We start from the raw sequence: 12,003 nt of genomic DNA on the forward strand, positions 1-12,003 counted from the left end.
TTTGGGAGCCGGGTTTTTTTCTACAGTATATCGCTGTCTCTCCGCCTCCCTGTCGTTGTGCTTGTGCTCTGCAAGTGCCAGAGCCGATAGTTTTTCCCCACATCGTTTTTTTTTGTCCTGCGGTGCCTCGCTGTCTCTCCTCCCCTTCTCCCTCTCCTTGCTCGTTTTGCTCTTCTGCTAGAGCAGAGAGTTTTTTTCCCTCGGTCGGTCCACTGCCCTCATGTCAAGCGTGTGCTCCACACATCTGACCAATCACACATAGTTTCAATTAATAATGTGGTGGGAAAACACTGAAAAAAAAGTTTATCTCCACTTTTTTTGTGGAAACAGCAGGCAATTGGCCAAGCTGTATAGCGTTCGTCGGCAGGTGTTTATGTACAGACACTTAGTCAGCGGTCAAGAAGCACAGAAAGAAGGGGAGTCAGTGTGAGAACTGAATAGGTGAAAATAAATGAGTGACAGAAAACGGAGCAAGATTTGGACTCATTTTAATGCTACATCAAGCTCCAGGGCAGAGTGCAGACTGTGCAAAGTCAGCATTTCCTATCAACCTGCACATGCGGACATCACACGCATCGGTATTGCTATAGCATTGTTATGCGGCATTTTTACTCATCATAAGTGCTTAACAATGTCAATAATGAAACAAAATATTATAAAATTAGGTTTAAGCTATTAATTAATTAATAATGTCAAAAATATATATGGGGAGCCATTTGGGAGCCGAAAGAGCCGGCTCTCCACAGTAAGAAGAGCCATTAGAGCCGCATCTCGAAAAGGAGCCGAAAATCCCATCACTACTAAACTAGCAGTTTTGTTGTTTTTTACAGACTGTACTTTTACTGCAAAGCATTCTGGGTACAGAATAAATGTCATTTACTGCACTGTATCACCGGCAGAGAGGAGGCAAAACAATTCATAAATTTAAATTTTTACATGTATTTGTTTAATTTACACCCCTGGTTGTTTGTTCATGTGTTATATTCTTCTGTATGCCTCATTTGACTGTTTTTTGTCTTCTTGCTATTTGCTCAATAAAGTTTATTTAAAAAAACAGAAAATGTGAGGAAACAGAACTGCTGCATTCACCCACATCAAAATACGAACATGAATATAAAAGTATAACTATTTAAAGAATTCTTAACAGTCAGTAACTTAGGCTGCGTTCACACTGCAGACTGAAATGAGCCAATTCCGAGATTTTGTCAAATCGGATTTTTTTGCCGGGGCCGTTCACTCTGCAACCTGTATGTGTCTGAACGGCCTGAAAGTGTCCCGCATGCGCAGTAGAGGGCGCAATAACATCAGTGTTGTCATTGTTCTGCCAACCGCCATAAAAAGAAGAAGTGCTCAGTGTTTGCGGAAGTAAAGATGGAGGCTAACGGTGGAGCTTAGCTTACATATCTGAAGTTGTTGTCCGACTGGAGCAGCTTATTAACAATTTAATCCTCATTATAATCCGTCGTGGTTGTTGTTACGCGTCATGTTTGCGTGTATCAGGACGCAGAATAGTGAGGTTTGTCCAGCATCAGTGACGTTCAGTCCGGATGAACGTGACCTGAACGTTAGGTCGCATTTGAATAAATAGTATCGGATATGCAAGTGGCCTGGGTCGCATTCAAAAAGAATCCGACTTGTTCTGCTCAGACTGCCATGAAAAGATCAGATACAGGTCGCATTACGTAAAAAAATTAGAATTGCGTCACTTCAGCCTGCAGTGTGAACGCAGCCTAAAACTTAAACACAGATGTCGAATGTTATTCAAGTGAACGTTTATGAAAAAGCTGAGTCAAATAGAAGCTAAGTGCGGTACAGGTTTTCAAAGTTAGCAAAAGCGCTAAAAGAGAAATTAGCACTGCTATTAGCGCATTAGTAGAAATTTGCCCACCACTGCTGGTCAGTATCTGCTATTCTGTCCATTTAATTCAACGTAGCGCTGTGCCCAAGTCTTCTGCGGCCTGTAGGAGGTTTTCTTCAAGGTTTGTCTGGAGTTAGAACTGATAACTTGCACAGCATGATGCTACATCGCTAAGTGTCTGTGCTACTCAAGGTAAAATAAAGTTTTGCGTGTTCTCATCTGATCAGAACACCATCTTCCACATTTAAATAATTTTACTTACTTAGCTGACTTGCTAGTAGAGAGGCGTAAATAAAAATGAAAAATTTAAAAAAGATTTTTCAACCTTTAGTGCACTGACACCCTGACAGTTTAGGTAAAGCATTCTAAACTATTTTTGACCCAAACACATGTAAAGAACAGTGATTTACGACCCGACTCTGATGTAAAAAAGCAGACCGAACTCCAGCTGCAGGGCAGGTGGGCTCACATGTTGCTTTAGGTCCAGCAGATTTGTTATTAGCTCTACTGTGCAACCTCAGTCACCTCTTTCCACTCTCTGGCTGTCTGGGCGACACCTGTTCGACTCGTCCTCTTTGTCTCAGTTCTTCCTTTCTTCCTTTACTTCATCCTTCCCCCTCCCTCCCTCCTGCCTGTCTGGGTGACACCTGGTTGCGTCTCTCTCTCTCTCCCTCTCTGATCCTGGGACGAAGGCTTCGCCTGACAACGGCAGCGCAGCCAGACACGAACATAATAAAATATGAAGAACTACTTGTCAGAGTCCCTGCCAATGCCGACATGAAATGAAAAGCGGGGGAGAGCGGAGAGATGTGTGCCTGACAGCTCAGTTCAGAGGGAGAGATTAAAAAATAGTCAATGGGGTCCTGTGCGATCCTCTGAAGGCCTCGCAGCCTGTTCTTGTGCGGACGAGAGCCAAACAGGTGTTTTCTTTTAATCTCCCCCTCCTTCCTTCTTCGCTTTGTACTTTCTTTCTCTCTTCTCCCTTTTTCTTCTTTTTTACCTGTGTAATAAAACGGATAAGGTGTGGTCTCTAACATTACTTTCTCCCCTGTAAAAATGTGTTTTTGTTGTTTTTTTTTTGCAGACACACAAAAACAATAATTAAAGAAAACGAAAACAGAACGGGGAAACAAAGGTGGAAACGTTCTACGTTTCTACCAAGTTTATTTTTATGACACAAGAACAGCTCAAAATACTCGCTGCAGAGCAGAATTCATGCTTTTGGCATCTATGATAATTTTCCAACATATTTTCCTCATATGTATAGATATGAGGTCAGGACCTTGATGGCGCACTAATATTTATATATACAGCACAGCTTGGACATTGTCTTACCATGAGCTACCCAGCCGTGCTTGCACTGGTCACATGTCCGCAGGTGAATCTTTCCAGGCTGGAAACACTCGCATGTGCAGTTCACCAGTGTGCACCGAATGGCCTGCAGAAACACGAGAAACAAAGCAGAGTTTAGTCACAAAACAAAATAAAAGACGACAGGAAGGAGCTGATTTTCAGCTCCAATGAACACAAAGCAACACAAAAAAACGGCTCTTTTCCAGTCAGTGAATGCACCATTTCAGCATTAACAGATTATGTTGGCAACACTCCTCAGAATAGAAGTTGTAACTGATGGAAGAAGACGTTTTCTTTACCAATGAGGGGTCTGAAATGAAAAGGTGTCTGAAGGGATGCAAAAGTGAAGCTGATTTGGAAATGATGGAAGCCTCCAAAAAAAACCCACAGAGAAGATACGGATCTATAAACTCTTCAGGGAATAAAGATTGAGTCTAATGTTTATGGTTAGCATTGCTAACCATGTTAATACTGTGAATTATTGTTACAGAAAATAAGAAAAATATTTAAAGTCCCAAATCTTCAAATATTTTCACTATTTTCTCTTTTTTATTTTTTTCAAAGTACATGTGTGAGTTTCTTGAATAGAGCATGTCTACTGGGATCAAGAGTGTGGAGTTCACAGTGATCAGCTGTGTCAACAAGACTTTTAACTTTTGCACAAAGTTTTTTTAATGACCTTAAACTGTTTTCTATTTAAGGAATCTCAATGTGAGTAAATCTTTATTTGGGCAGACAAAGCATTCGCATAATGTTGCTCAAGATTAAGAGTCATTGTGGAAATATTGGACTAACTGCAGAGTGTTTTGAGATTAGCTAGAGATCAATTTATTCTTGCTCAACCATTGAACCAATAGGAAGGTGGAGACTTATTAACTTATGGTTCAATATTTTCTAATGCTACTGAAACAAAACGCAGATATATGATAGTTTTGGGTTCAAAGTGCCAAATGAAAGCTTCCCCTTCTCAGATATTAAATTAAACATAGCTGTCTTTTTTATATCAAACATTTTGTCAGTTATAAGTTGAATGTATATAAAAACTGGTTATTATGGTTGTTCAAAAGACTAAAACCTCAAAACATAACAGTTTCCTCAAAGCAGAGATGAATAAAAATGAAATAAAAATCTCAAACACACTTTTTTGCTGAAAACACACGGAGCCGTGGCTGGCTGCGACTGAGGCTCCATTACTCAACACCGGAGCTGCACTTCATCTGACCTTGTAAAGCTTTTAGTACTGAAAGGTTAAGTGTCCAGACACGACGGGGGCATCTCAGTACAACACATACACCATGTCGGCCGTCGGCTACTCCACATAAACAAATCTTTAAACATATTTTACAGGAGTCCACTTAAAAAAATCTAAATTTTCCTTAAATTAATTAAAAAACAAAGCAGCTGCTTGCAGTCACAAAGCAAACACAGCTCCCTCATCCAAATCAGTGCAGCAGCTGCAAGCTGTAAGTTTCATGACAACAAAGAGCAAAAGTACAAACATTAATATTGATATCAGCTCCTCGTTTATTACATGTATTTTCTTTATCTTATCGAGATGAACTGATAAAATTTGCAGGAATTCTGCAGCTGAAGGAGAACATGTACTGAACAAAACCAGAACTTGGAAAACTCTTACCTCTCTCTGCAGTTTTTAAAGATTAGAGTTTATATATTTTTTTTATTTTAATATGAAAGGAAATTAGTATGTGTCTGTTTATTTTGACAGGCAAATCTAAACCATCCAGTAGTTCGGACATCGGTCAGACATAAAGAAGCTGTGGCAAAACGTCTGCTGGCTCTCAAACTGAAACCTCGCCTATCAGCTGCTGAAATTTTATGAATTTACAGCCTGAACTGTCTGCGCTATCAAAGCTTTTCTCGCTGTTTGGTGTGGCAGTTTAGTGACAAAAGGTCGCAGGTTTGTGGCCTTTATTTCACAATCACACAGAGCCAATCAGCACAGATCAGAGCGCCGCTCGATCAATGAGAAGCAATGAATATTTCTGCTCCTCGCTGCATGTGCACAAACTCAAGGGCACGTTCAGGTGCTCAACAGAAAGTCTGTGGATTAGAACCTCTCCCTGCAACATATAAAACCTCTAATCTACTAAGGGAGCGTAAAATCTATCAGAATCCCCTCCTGCGTGCCTTGAGGTGTTACAAACCAGATTAGTTCCTGCAGGTGTCAAAGCGAACATGGGCTAATCCGAGATTAAACACAAAATTACACCACTTCCAGCCGCGTCGCCTCGCAGTTTGACACCGGATGACACTTGAGGCGGAGGTGATTTGAATTTACACCATTTTTTTAAGCTCTCCAGGTGCGAGGGAGGATTATGTGTCAGGTTTACAGAAAGTCGGCGACTGAAATCCAGACGTGAGCGCTCTTAACGGGCTGACGGTTGCTTCCCTCAGCAGACTGTAGGTGGAGCAGACCTACAGATCACACGGCCAGAAATGTGAACATTTTTAGACATAAAAGGCCAACAGAAATTACCTAGATTTATTTTCTCTAGCAGTTAAGCTCTTTTTTATTTTGTTATAAACTATATTGATAAAAAAACCTCAAATTCACCAATTTCCCTTTCCTAATGTAAATTGTCACTGATACTACTGTAAAAATTGCCGGATTATCCCTTTAGTTTACGCTGTTTAGCAGAGAACTTGGGTAATTGTAACCACATAAAAAATTCAAATTAAAACAATATTTATAGTTCCCAAAGGGAAATTAAATGTTATTGTGACTCAAATTAATTAAAATTCTGCAGTTTTTGCGGACAGTGAAGGCTGTTGGCTGTTTTTTTGTTAATATAGAAAAGAGACTTCTTTTGAAAAATTGTAAAAATGTGGTTGACAATTAAAAGATAAAAGACATCAATGAAAATATGTTTATTGATGTGTAAAAGCAGTTGAACGGTTGAAGCTACTTCAAATGTACTTGTTTAGGCTAAATCGTTCAGTAAAATATTTAGCATATATGCCTTGGCTAAATAAAAATAATTTATTAAACTACTTCGATGAGATGAAATGATTGCATCAATTAGCAAAATTACACTGTAAAATTAGAGTTTTGTACACAAGAAAGGAGGTTTGTTTGCTCAAGATAGCATTAGCTTTTACCTGCTAAGCAAGCTAGCGCTAGCTACACTTTGACCAAACAATTTTTCATAAAGGTGACATTTTACACAATGTTAAATATATTGGGTTCAAATCCTAAGTTTCTATTGTTGGGACAGAAGCTGAATATCTTAACTAAACTTTAGGTCAAACATTTCGTCCCACTTTGTTGGGTTAAATGAGTCTCAAACTTCACAGACCGCCATTTTGAACGATTCAACAACCTGGTCAGACTTCAGAAAATTAAATTATTGTGACTAATATAATTAACATCAGTGAGTTGCGTTAATGCTGTTCAGTTACTTTAACTCCTTTTTTGGTTCAAAACCTAACTCAGTATCCGACTTTTACCTCATTGAAGTGAGTCATAATTCTGCACCAGAAGAAGCCAGACGTCATAAATCTGGACGTAAATAAACTCGCTTTGTTTTTACTTGGCTTCCTTCACTTGTTATGATCTTGTGAAGATACTGTCGGCTTCCATTATTGAATAACTTTAAAATCGATCCACAGAGAGCAGCGTCCATTACACCAAGACCTGCTGGGTGAACGTAGCCAGAGAGATTTTCAGCTCATAATTAAAAGAAATACTGACACATAATGAAAGGTTTTTAACCAAACCCAGATTTAAGTAGTTATTAACACAAGTCAACGTTAAAAAGAATGCTATTATTTACATCAGTACATTAGTGATATAATTCTGCCACAAAAAGATGAAGACAAATCATATTATGAAATAAAAACTGTGTTCAGTCAATGGTTTGGCTTTCAACAACAGCCATAGTTGCTTAAATGGCCCCTTGGGAAAACCAGCTGCTCGCCCTGGTGGAGACAGGCTGTGCAGAGCGTTTGCAATGTGGGGACTTTCTTTTCATGTATGAGAAACCACGGTGGGCAATATTTATATCAATAGACCATAAACAGCTGGATTATTTAACCAAAGCAATAACATTTTGCAGCTGAAATTATGTTGCTTACCAGATGCTTTTTATTCTTTTTTTTTTTTTAATCTTTCACCCCACTTTAAACTCTCGGAGCGTTTTCTTTTTCCTTCTCCAAGGAGTTTTCTGTAAAACATCACGTTGTCACACAGTGCTGGCGTTTCGGATTAAACGGGATCGGTGGAAATAAAACAAATGGAAATATCAAATGCACCTCCGCTGTTTACAAGCTGAACTCTGACAGCTGATGAGATAGTTAAGGGGCGTCTAATACGGCAATTAGAGCATGCCACTGTCTGCGGGGCTGCTGCTGCTGTGACAAGGCGCCCTCTAATCACTGACTTATTACGCCGGCTTGCAGCACCTCTCATATCTGGCCCATTAAGCAGACAACAGCATTAAGAACAGCAATAAAGAAGCAGCAACCCCCCTTTAACTGAGTGGGTAATGATGGCAGAAAGGGTGAGGGAACAGACTGCTTGTTAGTTCTTACGATTAATTTGAGTCAAAGTTGTCAGACAGGAATAACATAATAAAAATCTTTGCGATGGCATCAAAGCTTATAAAGACAAAACATTGGAAAAAAGGTTGGCAGAAAAAACAAGAAACTTGCTGTAAAAAATGTTTTTTGTTCACTTGCTTACATGATATGTATGCTGTATTAAATCACCACTAACAGATTAGCAGTTAGCTATTAAGCTAGTGGGGCAACTAGCTAGTGCCAAAAGGCTAACACATTTATCCTACTCTCAAAACATCTTCTACATAAAGCTGCTATGAAATAACAAATATTATATGATCATAAATTTATGGGGATGATGGTAATGTGCTTGGTGGATGTTTTCAACCAGGAATTAAAATAAAAGGGGAAAAAGAGAGAAAAAAACAAACTAAATCATCATGAGCTAGCGGGACAGCTAGCATGCTAGCGCTGAAATACTAACCCAGTAGTTAACTACTCTCAAAACGTCTTTTACATAAGACTGGACGATGAAATAACAAATGTCATATGATCATAACTTTATGGGAATGATATTCATGTGCTTGGTGGTGGAAGGAGTGTTTTATAGAATAAAATGGAAAAAAGAGAGAAAAAACAAGAAACTGAATCATGATTCTGTATATTCTCACACTCTGTCTGATCCCATCACTACACATGTACATATTTGTCACAGCAGGCAAAGAGGGGAGGAAGTTCAGCCAAATACTCCACATTAGTCACCGTACAAACGTCTCGCCAGCGTTTCCTTTCTGGCTCGGACCTAAAGAGGACGATGTTCAGCAAAAGCTGAAGAAATTCCCACAACGCTGCAGCAATTAGTACCAGACAACAGTCAACACTCAGGCACAGCTGCTGCGGTGCCGCTGCAGTCAACAGTGTAGTCCAGTGTCATTTTTTTTTTCTTTTTCTTTTTCTTCTGCGCTTATCTTACTCAACTTTCTGTGTGTGTCGCTGCAGGGTTTTGTTTAGCCAGAGGCTTGATGTTTCATGGATGTTTTGCTTGGCTCACCGCCGCTGTCCCAGCCCCATTGTGTAAACACTGACAGCAGCGATGGCCAGCATCGAACTCTCGATTAAAACACTCTTAACAGGACAGATGGAGTGAAGAAGTTGAGCAAAGAAGAACAGCAGAAGGAGGTCCAAGGTCATTTTAAACAGTCTGCACATCTCAGCATCACAAATACAAAACTAAACAAAACCACAAAGAGACGTAGAGAAATCTGTTCACAGCCCAGTAAAGATATTTAAGATTTCTGCATTGATCTGGCCAGATGTTGAAAGATGACCAATTTTTCAGATTTTTAGACGAAACATCCTGGTATTTCATGAAAGTTCATGAAGCCTGCAACAGAAACAGGCCCAAACCATCACCATGCATCACAGAAGCTAAGGAGTGATTTTACGCTTCCTTTGTTTCACACCAAACCCACCTGTAGATTTTATTGATAAGAAGATCATTTTTAGGTCCAATTAAGGCTGCATTCCCAACAGTCCTGTTCAAACCGCTTTAATCCAACTCCAGTGAGTTTATCTAGAAAGTCTGGTTCGTTTGGGGAGGTGTGAATGCGTAATCAAACTAACCAAAGAGACCAAAGAGTGAATTATGGTCCGACTACAAACCTCGCCTCGGTTCGGTTGAAGTGAACTCTGGTGCAGTTCGAACGCATTAGTGAACACCAAGCGGATCAGAGACCGCTCCAAAAGCAGGAAGTGAACTACAGCGCAGGGCATTCTGGGTAAATACAACCAAAACAAACGCTAGCGAGACAAGCACTAGAGGGAGAAATGGTTTGTATTCTTTTACCAAAGATAATAGAGAAATCCTACAACCACTAAACTCTGACATCACTCCATTCATGAGTCTTCTTCAGAGGTTTTCATATTGTGGTTCTTGGTGCAGCGCCCCTACAGGCAACGAGGGGCAATTTCTGTCCCCAATCAAACTGAGTCTACTAGATAATCAGGTGTGAAAACATCCTAAAATCCCATGTGAGTTTAGAAAACTCCACTGATTACAACCAGATGAGTTGGAGATGGTGCCTAACGGTTGTTCTGGAGATATAATGCTAGAGAGACAGAAACTTAAATTGGAGTGGCAAAAGCAAATGAGGTTGATCAGCACAACTAGGACATGTTACAGTGAAATATCGTCTCTGTAGTCTGATATTGAGCTGTTAGCATAGCATAAAAGTCATAAGACTGTCATACAGAAGCATTCTTCAGTCAGAGGCATGTCCGGATTGGTTGCAAGACTGACTGCTACAGAAAATCCTTTCTGCCCACAGCATCACCATCTCTCTGAGTTATGACATTTAAATTCCCTTCAGCACAAATTATGTATTTTTGAAATGGACAAAAATATGTTTTTGTTATATAAATATCATATTAATTATGGATAAACTTATTATAAACAATTATTTATTAATGTGAAACTCTTTTCAAGACGAAATAAAACAATTGTTTCTAAACTTTCTAGTAAGAAAGGCCAACAACATTTGTCAGGATCTGGATCTAAACCCAACGATGGAGTCTGTACAAGTTTCATGAAACAATAGAAGCCACGCTGATCCTAAACCAATATCCTGTACAACTGAATTAGTGCCCTGACATCATTTTTTTAAGGCTGACACTGTAACTAAATGCCGCAGGAAACTGCTAAAGCACCAGTTGCTCTGTCGGGTTCAGCCGAAGCCAACACACACCCAGCATCCAGCAGCTGTGTGTGTTGGTTCCTCCTCCCTTAATTGAAACCTTTAGCATGTTCAACACACAGCCACAGACCACATCTCTTGTTTGGTGAGTTAAGCAAAGCCGAGATTTAAATGAAAACCCCGTGAGAGAGAGAGCCGGGCTGCGCAGCATCGGCTTCAGATTTAAATTTGTCTCTGCTTAGGGTCACTGTAAAACACTGGGAGCATCTTGTCCTCTCTTCCACCCACAAGATATTATCTCATCCGTGAGCTAGCTGCCGAAATGCCGTCGATTTCCTGCCAGAAATGTGCGGCCAACGTGTGCAGGAAAAGAGGCGCGGCAGCTTTGCGTGTCATAAAAACGGACGGATCGGGGCTTCATGGCGTCCATATTGGAGCCAGGTGACAAATAAAACACGGAGAATAAAAAAAGTAGAAGTCTTTGAAGTGTGACGCAGCGCGCCGCAAAAGCACAAGGGAGCAAATACCTCATGCCAGGACTGATCTTCGATTGTTTGACTTCAAGCTGAGTTTCCAAAACCACCAAATAAACAATAATCACTTCAACTATGTTGGTTTTAAGCCTTTATTTCAGAAAGGAACAGGAAGTTTAACTGATATCTCTGCAGCAACAGGTCAGGGTTATAATAGTTTTGAGATTTTTCATTGTGACTCTTTGTCTAGTTCAGTAAGTTTTAATTAGTTTTTAGAGAGTGTTTGCTAGTTTTTACTAGTTAATAGTTAAATATTAATTAGTTTTAGTTTTTCACACTTTGGTTAATTTTTAGGTGCAGATCTCAAAAAGGTCATACATCGATTGGGTAACGAATACTCAACATTAATTTTGCTGGACGATAAATTGTCCCAAAGGTTATTGCAATAAAAGATAATACTGTTGTTTTGATACCATTTTTAAATAATATGATGCTAATGGCATAATAATGTGAGAACACATTCTCAAAGATTAATAAACTTTAAATTCTATAGATCATTAAAGACTGGAACTGGAAGATGTTTTAAATATCCTAAATAAATAAACAAAACAACAAAAACTTGAATCATGAAGTCTCAAACAAGCAAACAAAAACTCTGGCTTCGTTTGCTTCGTTTATCGTTTTGAGAAAAACGATAAATCACGCAAATGGAAAATATTGACCTTATTTTATTTAAATTTATCATGTGATTAATCGATTTATTGGTTATGAACAACCACCTCATGTCATTTTCTCTAAACTTTTGCCGTCGACATTTAAGAGCCGCCAAGACGACGATGAGCGCCGTAATTTGCCGACAGCTGACGTAAACCGCTTATGTTGGGAAATAAAATCCAATAAATTTCACATCAGTTTGAAAGGCTAATAAATAGATTCATAAACACAAAACAAAGCATGTTATACATATAATGTCAGCTTTTAAAAAGCACCATATATTTCTAGTTATTATAGTTTTCCCCATTAGTTACGGTTTAAGTTATTTCCGTTAACAAAGCTGTTTTCTCGGCCTCAGCTTTCGTTGTTTTGTTAGCTTCATACTAACTTTGCG

General features: G+C 39.3%; 1 protein-coding gene across 5 annotated transcripts in view; it reads right to left on the bottom strand.

The window, feature by feature from the left end:
* Positions 1–12,003, bottom strand: part of bnc2 (basonuclin zinc finger protein 2) — a 221,528-nt gene that overhangs the window by 58,441 nt on the left and 151,084 nt on the right. For all 5 annotated transcript variants that reach the window (XM_028016675.1, XM_028016673.1, XM_028016676.1 and 2 more), the window contains one exon: positions 3,194–3,296. In XM_028016675.1, the coding sequence (XP_027872476.1) occupies positions 3,194–3,296 (103 nt within the window). The remainder of the gene's footprint in view (positions 1–3,193; positions 3,297–12,003) is intronic.

This window comes from Xiphophorus couchianus, chromosome 5 (assembly GCF_001444195.1).
Source record: "Xiphophorus couchianus chromosome 5, X_couchianus-1.0, whole genome shotgun sequence".
NCBI classification, from domain to species: Eukaryota; Metazoa; Chordata; class Actinopteri; order Cyprinodontiformes; family Poeciliidae; genus Xiphophorus; species Xiphophorus couchianus.